The sequence below is a fragment of the Schistocerca nitens genome, chromosome 1 (genome assembly GCF_023898315.1).
Source record: "Schistocerca nitens isolate TAMUIC-IGC-003100 chromosome 1, iqSchNite1.1, whole genome shotgun sequence".
NCBI classification, from domain to species: domain Eukaryota; kingdom Metazoa; phylum Arthropoda; class Insecta; order Orthoptera; family Acrididae; genus Schistocerca; species Schistocerca nitens.
In genome coordinates this window covers 960,556,749-960,582,652 of record NC_064614.1, presented here as the reverse complement: position 1 = coordinate 960,582,652, position 25,904 = coordinate 960,556,749, and the positions used below count along the sequence as shown (strand labels likewise).

The window sequence follows — 25,904 nt, the reverse complement described above, 5'->3', positions numbered from 1 at the left end:
GGATCTTATTGAAACCAAAAACGAGCGCAAAATCGGCCAACAGGTGGTGCTGGACAGCGACAAGTCAGTCGTGCCACATGAGAATCGTGTAGCTACAAAATGTCAGTGCGACGGGTGCGAAGTACGCATATATGTTACAGAGTCGTATCATCCCTAGCCTGTCTGATAAAAAACTTGCTGAAATGTACTACTTTAATGCAGGATGCCGCTGTACGTGTGAAAAATATCTTGTGCACATCGTTTGGTGAGGAGCCGCCACGTCTTTCATACTCGACCTCCCTGATCCCCAGACCTCAATCCGTGTGGTTACGAGTATTGGTTCAAATGGCTCTGAGTACAATGGGACTTAACTTCTGTGGTCATCAGTCCCCAAGAACTTAGAACAACTTAAACCTAACTAACCTAAGGACATCACACACATCCATGGCCGAGGCAGGATTCGAACCTGCGACCGTAGCGGTCGCGCGGTTCCAGACTGTAGCGCCTGGAACCGCTCGTCAACCCCGGCCGGCTACGAGTATTGGCTGTGGGGTTACCACAGTTGTCATTAGGGATGCTAAAAGACAACATATGACAGCAGTTTCTCACAGTCCTACTGATATGTTGTACTGTGCTGTTCACAACATTATCGCTCGACTACAGGTACTGATGAGCGGAATGGCCACGTGGTTTGAGGCGTCACGCCACGTACTGCCCGGCCCCTCCCGCCGAGGGTTCGAGTCCTCCCTCGGGCATGGGTGTGTGTGTTGTTCTTTGCATAAGTTAGTTTAAGTTAGTTTAAGTAGTGTGTAAGTCTAGGGACCGATGACGTAAGCAGTTTGGTGCCTTAGGAATTCACACACCTTTGAACATTTGAACTACAGGTATTGTTGATGAAGCCGACATGCTGACCATTTGTTATAAGTTAAAAAACATTGTTTATGCTAAACTTCAGTTGTTACGCTATTTATTGCTTCTGTATCACGCCAAGTGTAATCTGTTGGTTGTTTTGTGCTCTTTGTTTTGGTTTCGGTAAAACCCCATGTCATACCAAGTACGTGTGTCAATTTTTATCTCTCCACCTACAGTTTTCTGTGAAGTATGGAAACCCCTACACTGTCCTTCACATATATAAATCGCTGATCCTCCCCAGGCTTGGCCCCCGCTCCCCCCTCCCCTCCCACTCATCAAATTCCCACCTCTCCTCATAGTGTACCATCAGAAAATTCGACTCCACCAATCTTACTGTCCCCTCCACTTTCCAATCCTAGTGTACTGCCCACCTCTTCCTACACATCCCACCAGTCCTGAACCACGAAGTCCGCCTCAACATCAATCCCAATCTACCTTATCCACCCCCCAGGGGTCCCTCCTCCTCCTCGCCCCCTACCACATCTCCTCCTTTTCCCCCTCCTTGTCGCCCCCATGCCCTTTTCTTCTCCCATCTATAGCTCTGAATACCAGTTGCCACACTCTCCTTGACCCCTACAGCCATCCCTGTCTAGTCACCATCTCTTACGATTGCCCCGTTCTCATCAACAGCACTCCCCTATCTCCCTTCTTATCTATCCTTATTTTCATTTACAATCCACTGTCCCAGTTCAGGTCCTTTTCCAGTTAAAGTTAAAGTGCACGGTGCTCCATTTTTAATGCTCAGTGAATCTTCTGTCTTGTTCAGTGATTTTCAAGTGTTAAGTGTTGTTCAAGTGTTGCTCACGTGTTTTTAACTGTCCTGTCTGTCCACATTTTTATCACTGTTTTTAAACAATTCATTATTTACACTTCTCCCATTCATGTCACCTTTTCGAATTATTTTGAATTCGTAGTGCACGTGTCTCCTTGTTTTGTTTTGTTTTGTTTTGTTTTGTTTTTTTTGTTTTAGCGTCTATATTAGCTTTTAGTTCTGCCGGCTGAAGAGCAGGTTATTTGTTCCGCTGCCAGCTCCCCCTCCCCAACTAGCCTACATGGCACGAGGGGGAATGAAATAACAATAATGCGAAAAAAACAAATACTGAATTTTCAAATTTTAACGGACTTTTGGGTTACACTGTACAGTCGTGGACAAAACGAGTGAGACTCCTCGCCTTTTCGTTATGCTGATCCGCACAGGTTTAAAGTCTGCTACACAGTATAATAGGCAAGGCGACGAAGTGCTACCAACATACTATGCATAGGCGTGAAATTAACGAACTATCCAAACTTTGTCAGACTGTATTCAATCATATGTAAGACTATACGAGGGTTGGAACTTAAATAGTGGCAACTGTTTATTCACAACTGATACAAAAGAGTTACATGTTTGCACTTGTTACTGTTCTTCAAATTAGTCACCAGTGTTGTGTGGAACCCGTTGCCGTTTCTCGCTAATAACAATATTTTGTTATTTCGATAAACATCCCGAATGATTATCACATAAGCGGTGACATAAAGGTAGAAAATTCATGTTTTAGAGTCCAGAAAGCTCTATGCAACAGAAATTGCAGATCATTTTGCCACTTTCATTGCGAAATTGCCGGCTTATGCATGTCTGGGGTACTAATAGAGGGCTGTTTGCCTGGGTTGTCTGCTAGCGTAGTGAAAGGTGTTTGCTACTGCAAGGGAGGTCTGGTTTGTTTTCGGTTCTAATCTCGATGGAGGCAGACTATCAGTAAAGCAATTTTAAGAAATTCTCGCGCCCCCAATACGTTTCATTGGCTCTGAGCACTATGCGACTTAACTTCTGAGGTCATCAGTCGCCTAGAACTTAGAACTAATTAACCTAACTAACCTAAGGACATCACACACATCGATGCCCGAGGCAGGATTCGAACCTGCGACCGTAGCGGTCGCTCGGCTCCAGACTGTAGCGCCTAGAACAGCACGGCCACTCCGGCCAATACGTTTTATTGCTACATTTATTCTGTACTGGCCCCCTGTGGATGTCAATATGAAACTCTTGTAGAATTTCATACTTGTTACTACCTTCCTTTTTCCGCCTCTGTCAATAATTGAATTGACCTACGTGTGGCACTGAATGGTTTTTAAGTGAATTTCGTAATGAATCTTCACGCATTGCTAAATTTTCACACTTTCATGGCAGGTCAGCAACGGTAATCCACTATGACTGGTCTGGCACAAACCGTTTCGCGGTCGAATGCGTATAGTATTTTGCTAATTCGTAACGATCTGGGGTACTTAGTCTTACTAGAACAGTAGCGTTATCTCGATAAGCTGTAATTCATTTTTATTAGTACAGTTCATACTAATTAGCGTTTCTTCTTTCATTTATATCTTATATTTACGTGTTGTGTTTACCACACTAATCAGCATTAATACAGTCTTACACATCATTGAAAACAGTCTGACAAAGTTCGGATAGTTTGTCAATTTCAGGCCTGTTGGTACCACTTCGTCGCCTTGCCTGTTATGCTGTGTAGCAGACTTTAAAGTTGTGCGTATCAGCGTAATGAAAAGGCGAGGGGTCTCGCTCGTTTTGTCCACGACTGTACGTCTGTAGTCCGTAGTCCAGTGCAAAGTGACTTTTCGAATGGACTGGAGCTTCTTTTATTATGATAATGTCGTGCAGAATCGTTTATTTTTAATGGCAGTTTAGTATGTGAAGCTCTGACGTATTGCCGTAATGTTGTCAACAGCTCGGAGGACGACAGGGAGGAAGCAGTAGTGTTCGAGACGAGAGAGAGGGACAGGGAGGTAGAGGGGATCCTGGAGAAGCCGCTGGAGTCGCTGCTGGACGAGGGGGTGGTGGCGGAGCTGGAGGCGCTGGGCGAGCCTCGGCTGGAGGCGCTGCTGCGCGGCCCGGCGCGGCTGTTGGTGGCCCGGCCTGCGGAGGTGCGCGCGGCGCTGGGGCGGCCCGTCTACGAGACGCTGAGCGTGCGCGCCGCGCACCTGCTGCGCCAGCTGCCCGCGCGCGTGCTTATGGCGCTGCGCCGCCTGCTGCGTCTGCCGCTGCGCGACGTGCTGCGCGCCGACCCCAGCCTCGAGCCGCTGCTGCGCAGCTTCATCAACGCGCCCGACAGGCCCGTCACGTGCGCTCCCGGCCAGGGCGTCGCCAGCGACGGCACCTGCCGCGACACGTGGAAGCGGCACACCAGGTCCTTAACCACCTACTGTGATAGATTCTTTTACGTGTTTGTCTATTTTTTGTTTGTCTGTTGTCGATGTATTATGCTCGAGGTAAAAGGTCGTAACAACATGATAAAATTGGGTCTGAGAGTGCTGTTAAAAGAATTACTGTTTGTTGCGCGTATGAAGAGTCTTGGGAGAGACGGCTGGATATTTTTAGCAACTATTCATACATGAGATTGCAGGTACGAGTGCTGTTGTCCACGTCTCTTCCCGTACACGTAGCCTTCAATCTGAAACATTTCTGCTATTTCAATACTTCCAAAAATACTAATAAAAGTCGTGACGCTCACCGTTGTTCTCATGAAATAATAACGGTTTATTGTGTCTCTTGTACAATTCTCCACATAAGATCAAAAGAAGCGAACAGAAAACTCTAGTTACGAGTAAACCACAGACAGAGTAATATTCCGAGTCAACGATATAACTATCATAGAGTCTCTCGGATAACGTCTTTGACACTTAGCTTTCTCACAGTCGATCCAGTACATTACATATTTATTACACTACACTACCTACAACTACGTGTTCCATGTAACGCATAAGAGTCCGCCTGTAACGTAGCAAATACGTTACGTACCAATGTACAAGTGTACCTCTCTATCTACTTGCTTTTAATTATAATAACAATAAATAAAGGCTTCAACAAAATTTGCAGAGAAGAATTTCACGCCATCCATCAGAGGACGTGAAATGAACTACACTATTGGCCATTAAAATTGCTACACCACGAAGATGACGTGCTACAGACGCGAAATTTAACCAACAGGAAGAAGATGCTGTGATATGCAAATGATTAGCTTTTCAGAGCATTCACATAAGGTTGGCGCCGGTGGCAACACCTACAACGTGTTGACATGAGGAAAGTTTCCAACCGATTTCTCATACACAAACAGCAGTTGACCGGGGTTGCCTGGTGAAACGTTGTTGTGATACCTCGTGTAAGGAGGAGAAATGTGTACCATCACGTTTTCCGACTTTGATGAAGGTCGGATTGTAACATATCGCGATTGCGGTTTATCGTATCGCGACATTGCTGCTCGCGTTGGTCGAGATCCAATGACTGTTAGCAGAATATGGAATCGGTGGGTTCAGGAGGGTAATACGGAACGCCGTGCTGGATCCCCACGACCTCGTATCACTAGCAGTCGAGATGACAGGCATCTTATCCGCACGGCTGTAACGGATCGTGCAGCCACATCTCGAACCCTGAGTCAACAGATGGGGACGTTTGCAAGACGACAACCATCTGCACAAACAGTTCGGCGACGTTTGCAGCAGCATGGACTATCAGCTGGGAGACCATGGCTGCGGTTACCCTTGACGCTGCATCACAGACAGGAGCGCCTGCGATGTTGTACTCAACGACGAACCTGGGTGCACGAATGGCAAAACGTCATTTTTTCGAATGAATCCAGGTTCTTTTTACATCATCACGATGGTCGCATCCGTGTTTGGTGGCATCGCGGTGAACGCACATTGGAAGCGCGTATTCGTCATCGCCGTAGTGGCGTATCACCCGGAGTGATGGTATGGGGTGCCATTGGTTACACGTCTCGGTCACCTCTTGTTCGCATTGACGGCACTTTGAACAGTGGACGTTATATTTCAGATGTGTTACGATCCCTGGCTCTACCCTTCATTCGATCCCTGCGAAACCCTACATTTCAGCAGGATAAAACACGACCGCATGTTGCAGGTTCTGTACGGGCTTTTCTCGATACAGAAAATGTTCGACTGCTGCCCTGGCCAGCACATTCTCCAGATCTCTCACCAATTGAAAACGTCTGGTCAATGGTGGCCGAGCATCTGGCTCGTCACAATACGCCAGTCACTACTCTTGATGAACTGTGTTATCGTTTTGAAGCCACATGGGCAGCTGTACCCGTACACACCAACCAAGCTCTGTTTGACACAATGCCCAGGCGTATCAAGGCCGATATTACGGCCAGAGCTGGTTGTTCTGGGTACTGATTTCTCAGGATCTATGCACCCAAATTGCGTGAAAATGTAATCACATGTCAATTCTAGTATAATATATTTGTCCAATGAATAACCGTTTATCATCTGCATTTCTTCTTGGTGTAGCAATTTTAGTGGCCAGTAGTGTATTTATTTTGAGCTGGAAGTAAAGTAGGAGGGAGCAATTGAAATGGCACTAGACAGCCGGACGACACTGTTAGCGTAAGAACAGAAGGTAGTTAGCCCACTAGTCAAGGTGCAGCACAGCCATTAACAGTAGAACGTCATGAGCACTCTGTTAGCTTTGTAGTCTATGTCACACGGTTTTACAGAAACTATAAACTAAACTCCATCCGAACAGGCCTTGGAAGGCCCAACGGGACCGACCGGCTGCCGTGTCATCCGCAGCCCACAGGCGTCACTGGATGTGGATATGGAGGGGCATGTGATCAGCACACCGCTCTCCCGGCCTTATGTCGGTTTACGAGACCGGAGCCGCTACTTAACAATCAAGTAGCTCCTCAACTTGCCTCACAAGGGCTGAGTGCACACCGCTTGCCAACACGCTCGGCAGACCGGATGGTCACCCATCCCGACAGCGTTTAACTTCGGTGATCTGACGGGAACCGGTGTTACCACTGCGGCAAGGCCGTTTTACAGAAACTGTTCATAAAAAATTTGTTTTTCTTTGCGTTACATATAGGTTTGTACGTCAGCTTCATGGAGAACTAACCATAGTTATTGTGATACTCTCACACAAGTCAGACGCTGCGCGAAATTCGACAAAGTTTTCAATGAAAAACATGGGTCGCTATGATTTCACGCTTGGTGCATATTACACCATACGTTGCTCCGAATGAAGTTTAGCTAAGATTCTGAATTTTTATTTAGACTTGGGAGGAGGTTTCTATCTCATAACATACCACATATTTCATAAACCGTTCGAGATATCGATACGAGAGTTTGGCAGGTGATTGTACGCAAAGATGAAAGTGTTTTGTTATATGCTTATCAAACGGAGCTTTCTTATGTACGTCGATATAGCCGACGCTACAGTTTTCATTTAATTTTCTTCAACCAGTATTATAATTTTTTAAAAGTTATCGATAGCTAGTGAAAAGAAAATTTGCTAGTATGAAAATAAACGTGAAATTTCTCATCTTATGTTACAGCAAACCGACACAAGGAGGTTTTCCGTAAGATATTGACCACTCTGGTCACTTATTGTTTGTTTAATAAGACACTCTGTTTCAAGATTCTATCGCAATAGCTACTAGAGGATGAGTTTCTGCAATTTATACCCTGTGTTGGCGAAAAGCAAAATTATACCGGTCAACAAGAGAAATATAACTGTTCCTCATAACTAATGAAACTTTTTTGAAAGAGAAATGGTTAATGACTCAGACACAAAAAAGTCGCCAATTCTGTACCAATTTTGCTGCAGTCGTGTAACCCATCGTATTTTTAATAGTGAGCAACCGGAAAAGACACTTACCAAAGGATTTTCTCCCTGTATTTCAGCTTCGAAATCTGAAAATAATTCGCAGCATCACCTTAATTATTTTTAATGTTTTAAAGATGTATTATATATTTTTATAATCTATTTTAAACTTAATGCATAGTCTCCAGTGATTCATAAGGTAATGACGATCATGTTTTTATAACATTGTCATTAACAGATACACAACCACCAATTCCGTTGTTTCTTATAGAACAATAATGCCCTTCTGCCGCAAAGTAGAAAATGGTTCAAATGGCTCTGAGCACTATGGGACTTAACATCAATGGTCATCAGTCTCCTAGAACTTAGAACTACTTAAACCTAACTAACCTAAGGACATCACACACATCCATGCCCGAGGCAGGATTCGAACCTGCGACCGTAGCAGTCGCGCGGTTCCGGACTGAGCGCCTAGAACCGCGAGACCACCGCGGCCGGCTTCGCAAAGTAGAACTAACCTAATTACTCTTTCGTTACTCTGACGCTGTGAACACTCTGACGACTTGCAGAACATAGCAGGATTCTGCAGAACTTGCTACAGAATTGGCGATGTATTTTTCTCTGAATTGTTAACCATTTATCTTTTGAAGAAGCTTCACAAGTTATGAGGAATGCCTTCATTTCTCTTTTTAACAGGTTCAATTTTGCTTTTTCGTCATAACACAGTATAATTTGCGCATACTCATCTTGCAGTAGCTATTGTGACAGAATCTTAAAACAGAGCATCTTATTAAACAAACAGTAAGCTACATCATTGTGTCGGCTTACTGTAACAAAAGTACTTTCACGTTTATTTTCGTACTAGCAAATTTTCTTTTCACTTGCTGTCGATGACTTTTTAAAAATTACAATACTGGTTGAAAAAAATAAATAAAAACTTTAGCTTCGGCTATATCGACATAAATAAGCAAGTTCCGTATGTTAACCGTATAGCAAAGAAGTTTCCTCTTTGCGTATTATCACCTGACAAACTCTCGTATGGATATTTCGAACGGATCAGAAGATAAGAGGTATGTTATGAATATTTCTTTCTCGTGCGTGTGTTCGAAGTGCTACATAAATTTCATTTTCTCGGGATTGGAGACAGACAGAGACCTCCTTCCAAGTATAAAGAAAAATTGAAAATCTTAGTTAAATTTCATTAGCAGCAACATGTCGTGTAATATGCACCAAATGTAAAAGCACAGCGACCCATATTTTTCATTGCAAAATTTATCGAATTTCGCGCAGCGTCTTACTTGAATGAGAATATCACAATAAGTATGGCTATCAACGAAACGATGGGCATTTCACTTTGAACATGATATACGAAGCTATCACTAATGTGAAAAATCAATTCTTTCTTTTTTTTTTTTTGCCGGTTGGTTTCTGTAAACTCGTTTTGGAAAGATTGCATAGCGTGCGCCTCGATTCCGTTAGCGCAGCACGCCGAAATTTTGGCAACTACATCATCTTTTTGGGACTCCATAGTGAAGGAGGCAATTGAGATTGGCTTGACGACCAATTTAATTAATAGAGATAGTGGTTTCAACCTTGATAAATCATGGAATCCGGCACTTGGTGTAATAAACTCACAAAGACGTCGTCACGGTGCAACTCACAATGATATATCGACATGCTAACACAGATCGACTGCGGAGTCATAGATGTAACTCGCGCATTGTGCACGTCTCTGCCGCCGACCAACGTCTCTGGCGCATTTGCATCTGTGGCCACATGCGCAGTTACGCGGTACACGAGTATGGAGAGACGAAGTAAGCACTGGAGCGGCAGTCTTGTGGCTCACTCCGAAGATGGCTGAACGTTGTACAGCCGAAATATTAGGAGAATTCTTGCGGCTGCACACCCGAAACTTAATGGAACAGTCTTTGCACCGCCAAAACCTGAAGATTCACATCAAAGAAAGTCTCGTTCATTCTGGCTTACCGGCAGCCACGAGACCGCAACGGTCGGCGGTTGCACTCGGCTGCCGTTTTGTGCTGCCTCATTAGATACACTGGGATCAGACCACTCGCACTGGGATCCACTGTGCAAGTAGCCCGCTTTCTTTCTGTGCGTACCCTATATATGGAAACCAGAGAATCGCTTAGAGTAGGAAGGCGAGAGTGAAGTAGCCGGAAGTTATACACTGAGGCGACAGAAGACGTGAGTTAGAGATCTGCATTATGCAGATGACGGTAGTATTGCGTACACAAGGTATTAAAGGGTAGTGCATTGACCATTTGCACCTATTCATGGACTTCATGTTTCCAAACAAGGATCGAATTTTTGTGAATGATAGTGCGTCCTGTCAACAGACCACAATTGTTAGTGATTGGTTTGAATAACATTCAGGACAATTCGGGAGAATGGTTTGGCCACCCAAATCGCTCTACATGAATCCCATCGAACGTTTGTGGGACATAATCGAGGGGTCAGTTCGTGCACAAAATCCAACACCGACTATACTTTCGCTGTTATGGACGGCTATAGAGGCAGCGTGGCTCGGTGTTTCTGCAGGGGACCTTCAACTACTTGTTAAGTCCATGTGACATCGGATTGCCGCACTGAGCCAGGCAAAAGGAGGTCCGACACGATATCAGGAGGTATCCCATGACTTTTGTCACCTCAGTACGTGTCGTTTGTGCAGTAGCGCAAGAAATGTCTCGATTGTTCTAGAAGAATCTTCACGTAGGTAGACCTTCTCGTCTGCTTCAAAGCGCGTAGAATAGCTATGGCGAAGAGGAATCCCCGTACTGGTCTGCTTACAATAGATCGAGGTTTTGCACAAAAACATAAAGCAGTCCCAGGAGTTCTTAACCCTACAAGTTGAGAAATGTTTATTTTATTTGTGGGGACTGATGACCCCAGATGTTAAGTCCCATAATGCTCAGAGCCATTTGAACCATATTTTATTTGTGATCCAAAGAAGGTAATTGATGACAATATCTAATGGATCAGATTTCCCTGGTTCAGTTCATATTCTTTCATTCAGTTCCAAAAGCGGTTACATCTGCTGTGATCACGAGTGCGGAAGCGTATGTTCAGTGGAGGGGCACCAGTAAAAGTGTTGGAGCGTTCTGAAGTCGCGATTGGGCTGACTGAGAGGCAGGTCACGTAGATGCGCGCTAGGTAAAAATGTTCATTTCTGATGTAATATAGTATTTTCCGAATGCTATCGCTTTTCAGGCACTGCTCCGAGTGTCCGATACAGCATCCGAGCAACGACAGGTAATTCCTCAAATATTACACCCAGTAACGTGCCCGAGTAGGAAATGACTCTGATTGTGGGTACAAATATCATTTCCAACTGTTACGATTATTAAAACGACGGTAGGCGGATGGGTAAGTGGTTTCGGATAGTGGCAAGATTTCTGATGGTTGTGTCTTCGAAAGATTACATACGCAGGTGACCGACTGGTCGCGTGATGTAAATATTGAACATCGATCCTTCATTAAGGTGTAGTTCAGAATCATTAGTGAAACATCCACGTGGCAGTACAAAAATGATAAATGCGAGTGAAAATTCTTCACATATTATTTTTCCATGTTGTTACTGTGTTCGGCTAACGTGAGTATAGTTTCCCTCCGTAGTCAGTACGTGATTTGTGAGAAGAATTATATTTGACATGCGTATTGAAATATCACACAAGGCACGTAAGTGAAGACGTTCGCCTTATACCACTGTCTTTCGTGTGCTCTCGTCATAAATAATAGGTGCCAAACACAACTGTAACTGCAGTCCCTTGCTATTTTAACTGCTGGTTTATTAGGGGACAAGCGCCTCTCAATTACTTTTGAAGGTTATTGCAATTCTGTTATTTTTATTCGTGGCTAACCAACCCTGCTTCCCAGCCCACCTTAACATAATTATAATTTGGTTACGAGTGAGCTTTAGCAGGGCTTTCCTTGAGCGCCTTTTCGACGAGATGGCGAAATTCACAAACTTGAAATGGCTGTTGGCATATTGCCCGCCCTGGTACGTGAAGAGAGTGACATCTGTTCACCAAAGTACTTGGTCAGCGGCGACCTACCGGTACGATCCAAACACTTTGAAATTAAAATGAGCATCCTACCAGATACCGAGATAGTCAAGCGGGATTGATAAATACATCTGATAATTCTCCACAGTGCCCGCTAAGTTCCACGCAGAGTCCCTAGACTCGCTACCTCCACCTTGCTGTTGCATGTTGCTCAGAACCGAAGGCAAACGTCGGGGCGTCAAAGAGCATACCATGTCACACGAATGCTGCCGACAGAAGCCGAATCGTTCACTCACGATTACGCTTTTAAGCGATGAAGATGGTCTGCGAGAAATATGAACTAAAGCCTAGTCGTTGCGAAGCCAGAAGTGAAGATAATCACAACAGGAAACAATGTGACACAGCACTTGGGGGAAAAATGGAGCACATGAAAGGAGTGTAGGCCGCAGTCAGCAGTGGAGGAAATTAAAAAGAAAAGAAAAACTGTACTCGCAGTACTGCCACGAAAGAGAAGTTATGCTGGCAGTGAGCCTTCTACATTGTATTATTTTTTGACAACTTCCATTCACCAGTGGCATGGAATCGTAGAGTAGCAGATATATTCTCGGAAGGAGTAACTGCTTTCCTCATCCAAGTACCATGATTTACTACACTAATGACCATTAAAATTGCTACACCACGAAGATGACGTGCTACATCCGCGAAATTTAACCGACAGGAAGAAGATGCTGTGATATGCAAATGATTAGCTTCTCAGAGCATTCACACAAGGTTGGCGCCGGTGGCGACACCCACAACGTTCTGACATGAGGAAACTTTCCAACCGATTTCTCATACACAAACAGCAGTTGACCGGCGTTGCCTGGTGAAACGTTGTTGTGATGCCTCGTGTAAGGAGGAGAAATGCGTACCATCACGTTTCCCACTTTGATAAAGGTCGGATTGTAAGCTATTGCGATTGCGGTTTATCGTATCGCGACATTGCTGCTCGCTTTGGTCGAGATCCAATGACTGTTAGCAGAATATGGAATCGGTGGGTTCAGGAGGGTAATACGGAACGCTGTGCTGGATCCCAACGGCCTCGTATCGCTAGCAGTCGAGATGACAGGCATCTTATCCGCATGGCTGTAACAGATCGTGCAGCCACGTCTCGAACCCTCAGTCAACAGATGGGGACGTTTGCAATACAACAACCATCTGCTCGAACAGTTCGACGACGTTTGCAGCAGCACGGACTATCAGCTCGGAGACCATGGCTGCGGTTACCCTTGACACTGCATCACAGACAGGGGCGCCTGCGATGGTGTACTCAACGTCGAACCTGGGTGTATGATGTCATGATGGTCACATCTGTGTTTGGCGACATCGCGGTGAACGCACATTGGAAGCGTGTTTTCGTCATCGTCATACTGGCGTATCACCCGATGTGATGGTATGGGGTGCCATTGGTTACACGTCTCGGTCACCTCTGTTCGCATTGACGGCACTTTGAACAATGGACGTTACATTTCAGATGTGTTACGACCCGTGTATCTACCCTTCATTCGATCCCTCCGAAACCCTACATTTCAGCTGGATAATGCACGACCGTATGTTGGAAGTCCTGTATGGGCCTTTCTGGGGTGCCATTGGTTACACGTGTCGGTCACCTCTTGTTCGCAGTGACGGCACTTTGAACAGTGGTCGTTACATTTCAGATGTGTTACGACACGTGGCTCTACCCTTCATTCGATCCCTGCGGAACCCTACATTTCAGCAGGATAATGGACGACCGTATGTTTCAGGTCCTGTACGGGCCTTTCTGGATACAGAAAATGTTCGACTGCTGCCCTGGCCACTACATTCTCCAGATCTCTCACCAACTGAAAACGTCTGGTCAATGGTGGCCGAGCAACTGGCTCGTCACAATACGCCAGTCACTACTCTTGATGAACTTTGGTATCGTGTTGAAGCTGCATGGGCAGCTGCACCTGTACACGCCATCCAAGCTCTGTTTGACTCAATGCCCAGGCGTATCAAGGCCGTTATTACGACAAGACGTGGTTGTTCTGGGTACTGATTTCTTAGGATCTATGCACCCAAACTGCGTGAAAATGCAATCACATGTCAGTTCTAGTATAATATATTTGTCCAATGAATACCCATTTATCATCTGCATTTCTTCTTGGTGTAGCAATTTTAATGGCCAGTAGTGTAGATATAATTTATTTTCACCATGGGAGACATTTTTACTACATGTATGGTGTTTTTCTTTTGTTTTAGATGAGGGAGATTCTGTCAGAGGCAAATAATACATGTTACCTCCGAAAGTGAAAGAAGAAAAGAGATAATTGAGTAATGGAAAGGAAAATGAAGTCTTTAAGGAATCTAAAGAAATTTTTGTGTCGCAGAGTAAGAAGCAAGAAAAATGGAAAAATTGTTATATGAGAAATGAAATCGTTTGTCCAAAGAAGACATTTCTATTTGTCTAGACTACTTTCTCAAATGTGTTTTTGTAGCTGCAGCATCGAAGTTTTCGCAATCAGAACAAAATATTTAATTGTTTGAAAATTGTTTTTTCAGTGGCCATTCATTAGTACAACTTGTAATTTTTGTATTAAATATAATAAATTAATTATTGTAGAGTAAAAATTGTCCTTATCTGTGTTTCATCCTTGTTTGACGAAGCATAGATTTAAAACAGACGTTTCAGGCCGCTTCATGACGAGATATGCTGATGTGTCACATACCTTTAGCTAAGCCATGACAGGAAGCACGATATGGCTGTTTCATCTTACTATTGTTCTCAGTTGTAGTTCAGAAGAATAGTGTAGATCATTGCTTCGCCAATACACCACGTTCCTCAAATCTCTACATGAAGTGCTTTCAGGTGCACAGGATAAATCAAAGAACACACCGGGAAAGAGAAGATGGTACTGCAAACTCCTTTGAACCACTACATGAACTTGGAATTGAAGTTTTGCCCATATAATCTCAATGACGGGTGTTTGGTCTTACCTTTTCAAATATTTGTAACGAATCTTACGCAACACATAGAAAAGGCGTCACTTCTAAAGTGATTGTTGCTTTTGCAAATTACCTATTACATTTTTGTTTGAAACATCAAATGTATCAAGTAAGGGTATACATAAAGTCTGGGAACACTTTGAATTATTTGTTGCACAAGAACCAAACATTCTACAGATATCATACATATGTCATTTTGAAGAGTAACCCTAAAAGTTTTTTTTCGTGTATACCACCACAGTGTAGTTTGGTAATTTGGCGATAGTCAGCGCTAGTCGCAAACATGGCGAGTTCAGGTGCGGATCGAACTTTCTGTGTGTTGGAGTTCGACAAAAACAAGTGTGCTACGGCTGTTAAAACCAAGTACGGTAAGAAGCCACCAACAAGGAAGGCCGTTTACCACTGACAACAAATTCGTTACGACGGGTTGTTTGTGCCTGGCAAAGAGAAGCGGACGTCCCAGTGTGAGTGAATTGAATGTGGAGCACGTATGAGAGACATTCATAAGGAGTCCAAAGAAATCGGTGCGTCGTGCATCCCGTGAACTCGAAATGGCTCCAATAACAGTGTGGAAAGTCCTGCGACAGAAGCAGTCTATGAAACCATTTAAATTGGAGCTAGTGCAGAAGCTCAATGACGACGACAAAGACAAGCATTTCGAGTTTTGTTCGCAGTTGCAACAATTAAATGAGTATGGGGATGGCATTGTTGATCGCTTAATTTTTAGCGACGAAGCCACTTTTCATCCTAATGGAAAAGTGAACAGGCGTAATTGTCGAATCTGGGGTACAAAGCATCCACACAAATGTATTGAAGTTGAGCGTGATTCCCCAAAGATAGTTTTTTGTGCCTTGTCACGTCGAAAACTGTTCTGGCCATTCTTCTTCGCGGAGAGAACTATCACTGGATATTCCTACTTGGACATGTTGTAGCAATGGCTGATGCCTCAAACGCAATCGGACTCTCCGTTCATCTTTCAGCAGGATGGGGCTCCACCCTATTTTCATCGTGAAGTTCGTGGTTACCTGAACACCGAGCTGCCGCATCGATGGATCGGCCATGCTACAGAAGGAGACAGCTATTTCATGATATGGCCTACTCGATCACCAGATCTCACTCCATGTGAATTTTTTCTGTGGGGACACATTAAAGATCTGGTGTATGTACCGCCTCAACCACGTAATGTAGCAGAGCTCCGGGAGAGAATACGGGAAGTGACTGCCACAGTCGACGATACCATGCTGGGACGGTTATGGCAAGAATTCGATTACCGTATTGACGTGTGCCGGGTCATTCATGGTTCACATATCGAAAGTTTGTAAAAAAAACCTTTCAGGGTTTCTCTTCAAAATGCAGTGTGTATGACTTCTGTACAATGTTTAGTTCCTGTGCAATAAATAAGTGAAAGTGTTCCCGGACTTTATGTACACCCTGTATAATGACTACCTCCTAAAGAGAGATAACAGTATATCTGTATGTAATATGACATTTCATTTCGGTACATTGCCAAGAGAGGCTGGCCTTAATGACAAATTTAAACAGTATTCTTGTTATTCGATTCTGCATAGCACAACAAATACCGTGTTGACTTGTGTTACCATATCCCAAGTGGTAGGCAGTTGGCGGTGCGAGCACACTTTTGATATCAAATTGATATGCAAATTAATTAAATAGATCAATTAGTCACCCCACCGCTGCCCACCCCCGCCCCCGACCACGCTGACCCTCCCCCCCTACGACGTCACGTGTTTTTTCAGCTTCACATGTACCCCATCCCCACATCCCCGTCTTCCCTCCCCCACCACCCTCCCCCCAAATTATCCTATTGGCTGGAATTCTGAATTTTCGTGAGAATTTCGAATTTTGGCGGGAATTTCAAATTTTAGTGGGAATTTCGAATTTTCGTGGAAATTTATTTGTCCAAGGGCTGTGCTGACAACCAACCCCACCACCCCCCACCCCCATGCCCGGGAATTGACGGAAAATTAAAATTGGCGGTACCCTTTTAGAACTCGAACACTGGTGCTCCTGGACGGAAAGCTCAAGTGCAACCCCCCACCCCAACTCAATTAAACCACCAGAGGCGCATGGAATTGGTGGGAAATTAAAAATGGCTGTGCCCTTACTGGGACTCTAACCCAGATTCTACTGAATGGAAAGCCCAAGTGCACCCCCAACACATGGAAACACTCCAAAAGCGGGAGAGGAAGGTTAGGTTAGTGTACTTTATTTATTTTTGGTCGGGAAACTGACGCAAAGAGCGATCCTAATTACTTTATTAATAGCAAAGATCGCACCTAATTACACAGCTATATGCATAGCGCTACACAAGGACGGCATAAAAGCGCAATACAGCTCAAAAACTGACGATGCAATATAACTGGTGATATCCTGCTGGGAAAAAATTTCGCAGTACCACTCCAAACTAAGGACAGACACACTCAAACTTTACCCTACACCTATACACTGGCGGGAAAAAGACAGAAGTGTAAGGTACTATCTTCATTATTTTTGGTGAGAAATACATTCAGCTGACGAGATGATGGTGCTGGACAGAGAGGAGTTTAAATAGTATATTACCTGTAAGCATACAGGGTCTATTGCTGTTTGAATTCAGAGTTCACTACAGATGTCTGCTCAGAAACCGCCCTGCAGCCCAGGTAATCGAAGCCAATACACGCTACCAAAACGGGTGGACAAAAATGTGTCACAGTTCTAATTACACTTCGAAATTGTCACGAAAAAAGCAGCACTGGTAATGAATGGGTCATAATGCAGCCTATGTACTGGGTGAAAATCGTCGTCCTAAAAGACTGCAGAGTGCAGAGGGTGTGGTGTTTGAACATGCGTTCTTCTCGATGTACAATCACAAACTGCCGAAAACCAAGGCTTTCTCACTTCCCCTCACGCCTCCATATCCCCTCTTCCAAGAAACTCCACCGAGCGTCCCGTGCCCCCGCTACCACCCTCTGAGGCCGCTGCCCGCACTCAACTTTCAACCATCTGGCTGTCACCCCTTACGGTGATGCTCATACGCCTGCACCTACTCAACTAAACAATATTTTTTCCCAACAAGGAACACCACCGTAACTGCTCGTACTATCTCTCCTACTACCTCGTGTTGCAGGGAAAAGCTTCGTTTGGCACTGACTTTACACACTGTACATGGTTGGCGGAACTATGGCAACGTGTTCCCATTTCTACCGATGGTCAAAACGCGCTCCTGTCGAATTAACTCAGCTCGTCCTGTTTCCCCACAGGATGCAGAATGTCTTAGATATAGCGCACTCCAACTTCTGTACAGGTCAGATTTAAATTGGGACCATCATATGGACTAAGTTGTGGGGAGGGCAGGGCAGAGACTTAGAAGCAGTTACAAGATGCAGAGGGACTGTCTAAAAACAGCGCTGGAGTTCTTGGTGTATGGGATCCTTAGCAAGTAGGTTGAAAAAAAAAAAAAAGGGGGGGTGACTCGTTTCGAGATACGAGAGTGGCACGAATATGATTCACCAGTGGCTGCAATCATTAAAAGACGTCCCTACAGGATCCAACGCAAATGTATGGTTGAATGGATAGACTTGATTCCACATTGCTGACAGCATTTCGGACAGCATTTCTGCCCGAAAGCGTAACACTATCAGCGACCGTGTGTGCCTGTAGACTCAAGACCGCTTTTTATGCAGGGTGATGGAAACATAAGCGTTATGATTGTATTTTTAAATCACACGGTTCCTTCGCAAAATGTATGTTTTGGGTTGTAGAATCCCTCTGTGGTCAGCTTCAGATGTCATTTCTCAATAGTGTTCCTCGAAAAGAACATCGTGTTCCCTCCATGGATTCCCAGTTGTCCTACTTGGCGAGTGTAATCTGACAGCTGAAAAAAATTACTCGACATACAAAGTGACTCTCATGATCAATTTATAATATCAAATTGATATCGATGACCTGCCTCCTGACGGGTGGAAGAGATGTCTAGGGCACCACGGAATGATTCTTGACAAGAGTTTCTTTTCTTTTTTGGTTTCCGGGATATCTTTTAACGAAATTTCAATCTCCCACCTACACAGGGCGAGACAGGCTCTCACGTTTTGTTTCGTAAACGCTAGTATGTTATAGCATCGCAGTGGTAAAAGGAGCCCTATCATAGTGTACAAAACAGTTACGTTCTCTTGAATTATAGGTTCTTGTTGTCAAATGTAAAATGAATGTATCTCTTTTTCTGACATGTGCGCCAATGGCGTGAAAGATCGTCTGAAATGTTTGTAATACACATGTGCATGACAGTTTATTTACCGACACATAATGCGAGAGACGCTCTCAGATCGTGTAATTTGTTCAACAAGCTGGTAGAAATTGCTTAATATAGAATTTTATCTTTGAGGTTTAAATTCTCGCTTTTTCTTTGCTCTGATGACGGTTTCGAAATAACGAGGATATTCTGCGGTGATCGGTAGTTCTCGCATCAAAGTAGTTGAAGTTTTTCTTTTCCCCGATTTTACACAGGATGGGCATGTCTCTGCTGATCATTTGAGATCGATGGCGGTACACGTCGCTGGATATCAAAAAATAATGAGATGCGACTGCAGTCGAACGTAAAAACTGTACCGATTTACCGATTTTGCTCATAAAACTAAAAGAATATGGACTTGACTTATTTTCGTGGGAAGAGAGGACACTTATTATGGTCGCGATTGTTTTTTGCTGTTTTTAATAGATGCTTGATTATACATGCATTGATGTCAAATGCAATTGTTCTCCATCGCCGAACGGTGGGCTGCTGCGGTCAAGAAGTGGTCGGGGGGCGGGGGGGGGGGGGGGGGCGGCCTGTTTGGACGAACAAGCTGTACTTGAGGCGGTTTTTTTTTTTCATCTCCTACTTTGTTGGCGTAGGAGCGGCACCTTAAGGTGTCGGCCAGATTCAAAAACCTTGTAAAAAATAACTAGACTCACTGATGGCGCTGCAGTCGCGGGATAATTTGAACCTTCGGCTGGACGCCATTATAGTGGTTGTAGTCTGATGTGATGTGTAGTACTGTTGTTTATGAAGACCCTGATTCAACGTTGTATATTTGTTGGGGCGTACATACAGTATTTGTTACTCGTAATTCTACTGCCTGTACGTTCCAATCAAAAGAAGTGCAATGGTGAAGAGTTGTGCAGCGATTAATTGTACAAATAAATTCGAGAAAGGAACGAATATTACATTTCACAGGTATGTGGATATTTTAAGTTGTTTTGTATGTCAGTGCACTTGCTTAGTAAATGTTTTTGTAACACGGTATTAGCATAATGTCTGTGCATATATTTGCAGGTTTCCTTTCTCAAAACCACAGCTGTTACAAAAATGGTTACACGCTGTCAGGAGGCAAGATTTCCGACCGACAGAATACCATTTTATATGTTCCGATCATTTTGAAGAAAATTGTTTCCTTGAAAATTACGTAAATCGCAGAAAGCTGAAAGATGATGCTGTTCCATCCATCTTTCGTTTTCCAGACCATGTACAGCAGAAGATAAATTTTTCTTTGTGAACCACATTTTATTTTAACTATAAAAGTTGAGTTGCAAGCAACACGAAATTTGAGTTAGCAGGCTTTTTATCGTTATCAAATGCAACTGAATGTGTGTAATTGTAATCTGATTTCACAACTTCTCTCGATGGAACAGTTGTTGAGTTTTATTTATTATACGAAAAAACCACACATATAAACTGAAATGTACATCTTCGAAAGTAAATATTGTGACTAATGCGATACTGGATGCCTGCCTGAAGTCTTGTTTGTTATAGCTGGCTGATCGGTAGTGTTTTCATGGTCTAGGTTAGGTTGAAACTTGATAATTTGGTCGTGAGTTGCCAAAGCACTACGCCATATATAACGCACTTTTCGTCATAAAATTTAAAGCAAGGTAGAGTCAGAAAATATTTATTAACATAGTGGGCAAATCTTCGAGTATTTTGATGCATTTTGCGTACATCTATCGTAAATGAAGTACGAAAAATGCCAGGGGTCCAGTGCATAACTTTTGGCTACGGCAGATTCCATGTACTACGTAACATAAATTCATAAACAGTGACTAGTTGCTGTTTGTTCATAAATTAAAAACTATATTGTAGTAACGTATTTAAATGAGGATTTATGTTTGTGACCTAACTCTAGGGAAGGCATTTTATAACCAAAAGCGATGTATAAACATTCGAAATCCGCGCGTCAGTTTACCACTCTAATGGCCGCTGGCCAGCTATTCAATTTGTCCGCTCTTCACAGTCGACCACTCGTGCGGTTGTGGGGGCCTGGCCAGATTGTTGATAGCTGAGTTTTGCAGACCCGTTGGACCGTTCTCCGGATGGGTGGGGTTATGCTACTTAAATACCATTTTGTGTTGTCTACGACCGTCGTTCGAGGGCATGCTGCGTATCGCGAGAGGCACAAAGCGAGCGTCAGTGGTGGCGCGTCTGCTGTGCGTGGGGGCTTTGTCACCAAATTTTAGACAAACAAGTTGTACCTGAGGCGGCTGTTCTTTTACACATCATACATGGCATGGAGGAAGGATGAAGATTTTGCAACACGTTTCCAAACTACATACATTTAGTCCGAAGGAGATCTGTGACTCTCAGGGTGCATTCATGTCTATCTCCCAATCAGAAAAATAGTGCATTTGCGCTAGATGTTGGCAGCCGTATTACATTTACAAGCAATTTTAGAACACCGAACGAGAGTCATGATCGAATGGGTAGAAGAGACATAAAACAATCGATATAATTGCGAAAACTACATATAAATTGAAGGAAAATATGCCAAATTGCGAGGAAACTGGGGGGAGCACATGGATGTCTTCTTATTGGTGCAGAACAATTCTTGTACATGGGACCGAGTAATCGACAGCAAGAGGAATGTAGGAAAACGGCGAGATGGAAGCACTGGGAACCTGGGATACAATCTTTTAATTTTCGTCGAGGCAGCATTCTACTGTATGCCTATTGAGGTAATAGTGACGCGCGCGAGTTGACTGCTCTCTTTGATGCTTTTCTGGAAAAAAGAGAAGCATCTGCCTCTAAACTTACTTGCATACGCGTTAAAGGAAGACAGGCAGCGGATGGTGTGATAGAGTGAGATGGAGCAGTAACGAGGTAGGATTTTATGGTAGACTGATTTTCTATTGAGAGAGGAACTTGTTGCTGCATGTCATTTGACCATTTTTTTTTTCGTTGCTCTGTCGGTATGCATCAGTTGTGTGACATAACCTGCGTTCGACTCGCATACAACTGCGTGTTCTGTGTGTGATGTAGAGCACTATCTAATTTGCATGTAAATTTGATATCAAAAGTGTGTTCGCGCCGCCATCTCCCTATTACTGTCCCAGACCATCATCTTGTATAAGAAGTATTGAAAACGTGCTAAATAGTATTACTTTTTGTAATGCTTTCAGTATCCTTTATAAAGAAGATTAAACCTAGTCAAAAGCGAGTGTATTCACACTTCTCTGTGTAAAACTATCTTTTTCTTTTATGTGCTTTTTTGGAATCTCACTTTGGCTGAGGAGTTTAAAAAATTTGGTTATAGAAAGCGAAGTGAAATAAATACAATAGCACTAACTTTTCCAACGGCAAGTTACCCACACAACCACTGATCCTAAAACAGGGACAGGATAGTTTATTTTGTTTAACTCTACTAAATTATCAGGCAAATACGGCTTTTCCTGTAGAGTGGTCATTACAGTATCAATATCGAGTTGTCAAGTTACTGTCTGAAAGATAATACTGTATTTAATCATAATTCTAATAACTATAACTTTAAAAAACTAAAATGACTAAGAGAGCTACATAATCAGATATTATTTCCTTAATTATACTTGTACAGGGTGGTCCATTGATCGTGACCGGGCCAAATATCTCACGATATATCCGTCAAACGAAAAAACTACGAAGAACGAAACTTGTCTAGCTTGAAGGGGGAAACCAGGTGGCGCTATGGTTGGCCCATTAGATGGCGCTGTCATAGGTCAAACGGATATCAACTGCGTTTTTTTAAAAATAGGAACCCCCTTTTTTACTACATATTCGTGTAGTACGTAAAGAAATATGAATGTTTTAGTTGGACCACTTTTTTCGCTTTGTGATAGATGGCGCTGTAATAGACACAAACATATGGCTCACAATTTTAGACGAACAGTTGGTACAGGTAGGTTTTTTAAATTAAAATACAGAACGTAGGTACGTTTGAACATTTTATTTCGGTTGTTCCAATGTGATACATGTATCTTTGTGAACTTATCATTTCTGAGAACGCATGCTGTTACAGCGTGATTACCTGTAAATACCACATTAATGCAATAAATGCTCAAAATGTTGTCCGTCAACCTCAATGCATTTGGCAATACATGTAACGACATTCCTCTCAACAGCGAGTAGTTCGCCTTCCGTAATGTTCGCACATGCATTGACAATGCTCTGACGCATGTTGTCAGGCGATGTCGGTGGATCACGATAGTAAATAACCTTCAACTTTCCCCACAGAAAGAAATCCGGGGACGTCAGATCCGGTGAACGTGTGGGCCATGGTATGGTGCTTCGACGACCAATCCACCTGTCATGAAATATGCTATTCAATACCGCTTCAACCGCAAGCGAGCTATGTGCCGGACATCCATCATGTTGGAAGTACATCGCCATTCTGTCATGCAGTGAAACATCTTGTAGTAACATAGGTAGAACATTACGTAGAAAATCAGCATATATTGAACCATTTAGATTGCCACCGATAAAATGGGGGCCAATTATCTTTCCTCCCATAATGCCGCACCCATACATTAACTCGCCAAGGTCGCTGATGTTCCACTTGTCGCAGCCTTCGTGGATTTTCCGTTGCCCAATAGTACATATTATGCCGGTTTACATTACCACTGTTGGTGAATGACGCTTCGTCGCTAAATAGAACGCGTGCAAGATCTTTCATCGTCCCTTAATTTCCCTTGCGCCCAGTGGCAGAACTGTACACGACGTTCAAAGTCGTCGCCTTGCAATTCCTGGTGCATAGAAATATGGTACGGGGTGCAATCGATGTTGATGTAGCATTCTCAACACCGACGTTTTTGAGATTCCCGATTCTCGTTAAATTTGTCTGCTACTGATGTGCGGATTAGCCGCGACAGCAGCTAAAACACCTACTTGGGCATCATCATTTGTTGCAGGTCGTGGTTGACGTTTCACATGTGGCTGAACACTTCCTGTTTCCTTAAATAACGTAACTATCCGGCGAACGGTCCGGACACTTGGATGATGTCCAGGATACCGAGCAGCATACATGGCACACGCCCGTTGGGCATTTTGATCACAATAGCCATACATCAACACGATATCGACCTTTTCTGTAATTTGTAAACGGTCCATACTTATACGTTTGTGACTATTACAGCGCCATCTATCACAAAGCGAAAAAAGTGGGCCAACTAAAACATTCACATTTCTTTATGTACTACACGAATATGTAATAAATATGGGGGTTCCTATTTAAAAAACGCGGTTGATATCCGTTTGACCTATGACAGCGCCATCTAGCTGGCCAACCATAGCGCCATCTGGTTTCCCCCTTCAAGCTAGACGAGTTTCGTTCTTTGCAGTTTTTTCGTTTAATGCTTATTTCGTGAGATATTTGGCCCGGTCACTATCAATGGATCACCCTGTATAGTTGGGTAATGCTACTACATATTGTTTTTTATAAGGGAATCACTATCAATGACATTGAAACTCATATGTCAAGCGAGACTGCAGTTATGAAATAAACAATATTCTAATAACTCGTCCGATAAAAAAAGATTTTTCTCATTTATTCATGTCTGTCATATGTTTAGCCCCCTATGAATAACGAACCTTGCCGCGATGGGGTGGCTTCAGTGCATCAATGAAACAGGATGGCTGCAATCAGAACAGAGGAGTATTATGGAAAGCTCAGGCTAACCCGTGGTTCCTGAAGAGCGACAGCAGCCTTTTCAGTAGTTACAGCGGTGACAGTCTGATTTGCTAATCTGGCCTTACAACGTTAAGTCAACATGGCCTTGCTACGCTGGTTCTGCAAATGGCTGATAGTAAGTGGAAACTAAGTGATTTTTTTCCCGATGCATGCAGCTCCCTTGTATGACTTAATGGCGATGTCGTCCTCTTGGGTAAAATATTTCGAACGTAAAATAGACCCCCGTTCGGATCTCAGGGTGAGGATATCTGAGGAGGATGTCGTCATTTGAAAAAACAAAATTGGCGTTGTATGGTTCGAAGTGTGGAATGTTAGATCCCTGGATCGGGTAAGTAGGTTAGAGCATTTAAAAAAGGACAAGTACAGGTTGAAGTTAAATATAGTGGGAACTAGTGGAATGCAGTGGCAAGAAGAACGGGACTTCTGATCAGATCACTACAGAGCTATGTACACAGAATCAAAGAGTCATAATGCAGGAAGTGGCGTAATAATTAATTATAAAACGGGTACGTGGGTAGCTACTGTGACTCGCATAGTTAAAGCTTTATCATAGCCAAAATAAATAGAGATCCAACACCCACCACAGCAGCAAAAGTTCATATGCCAGTTACGTCTGCAGATGAAGAAGAGATTGAAAGAATGTATGATAAGGTAAAAGAAATTACTCAGGTAGATAAAGGAGAGAAAAATTTATATTTGAAGAGGAATAATAGTCGGAGAACATGGACTGCGAGAAAGGAATGAAAGAGGAAGATGCCTGGTAGAATTTTTCACAGAGCATAATTTAATCATAGCTAATATTTGGTTCAAAAATCATGAAAGACGTTTGTATACACAAAAGAAACATGGAGACACTGGGTTGTTTCAGACTGATTATGTAAGAGAGATTTCTAAACCAAAATTTAAACAGCAGGATATTTTCAGGAGCATACGGGCACTATGACGATAATTTATTGGTACTACTGCAGATCAAAATAAGAAAATGCAAAAAATGGAGGAATTGAAGTTAATCGAACCCGGATAAATTGAAAGAACCAGAGGCTGTTAAAGTTGTAGAGAATAAGTAGGCAATGTTGGACTGAAACACGGGAAATGAATATAACAGAAGATGAACAGATAACTTCGAGAGATGGAATAGTGAAGGCAGCATATGATAACATAGGTAAAACGACAAGGCCTAATAGCAATCCTTGGATAACAGAAGAGACATTTTATTTACTTGTTAAAAGGAGAAAATGATGAATGCAGCAAATGAATTAGACAAGAAAGGAGTACAGATGTTTATGAAATTAAATTAAAAAAGAAATGGCAAAAATGACTAAGCAAGAAAGGCTAAGGACAAATGCGAGTCTGTAGACTTCTGCGTGACTGGGGGGAGGAGGGGGGGGGGGGAAATAGATGCCA

The 25,904-nt window shown here is 43.3% G+C and overlaps 1 protein-coding gene across 1 annotated transcript in view; it reads left to right on the top strand.

The window, feature by feature from the left end:
• The window catches only part of LOC126237434 (uncharacterized), a 39,902-nt gene extending 25,777 nt beyond the window's left edge, over positions 1–14,125 (top strand). Inside the window, exons 2-3 of the mRNA XM_049947553.1 lie at positions 3,612–4,070; positions 13,789–14,125. Of these exons, the coding sequence (XP_049803510.1) occupies positions 3,612–4,070; positions 13,789–13,792 (463 nt within the window). The 3' untranslated portion in view covers positions 13,793–14,125. The remainder of the gene's footprint in view (positions 1–3,611; positions 4,071–13,788) is intronic.
• Positions 14,126–25,904: the final 11,779 nt, after the last annotated feature.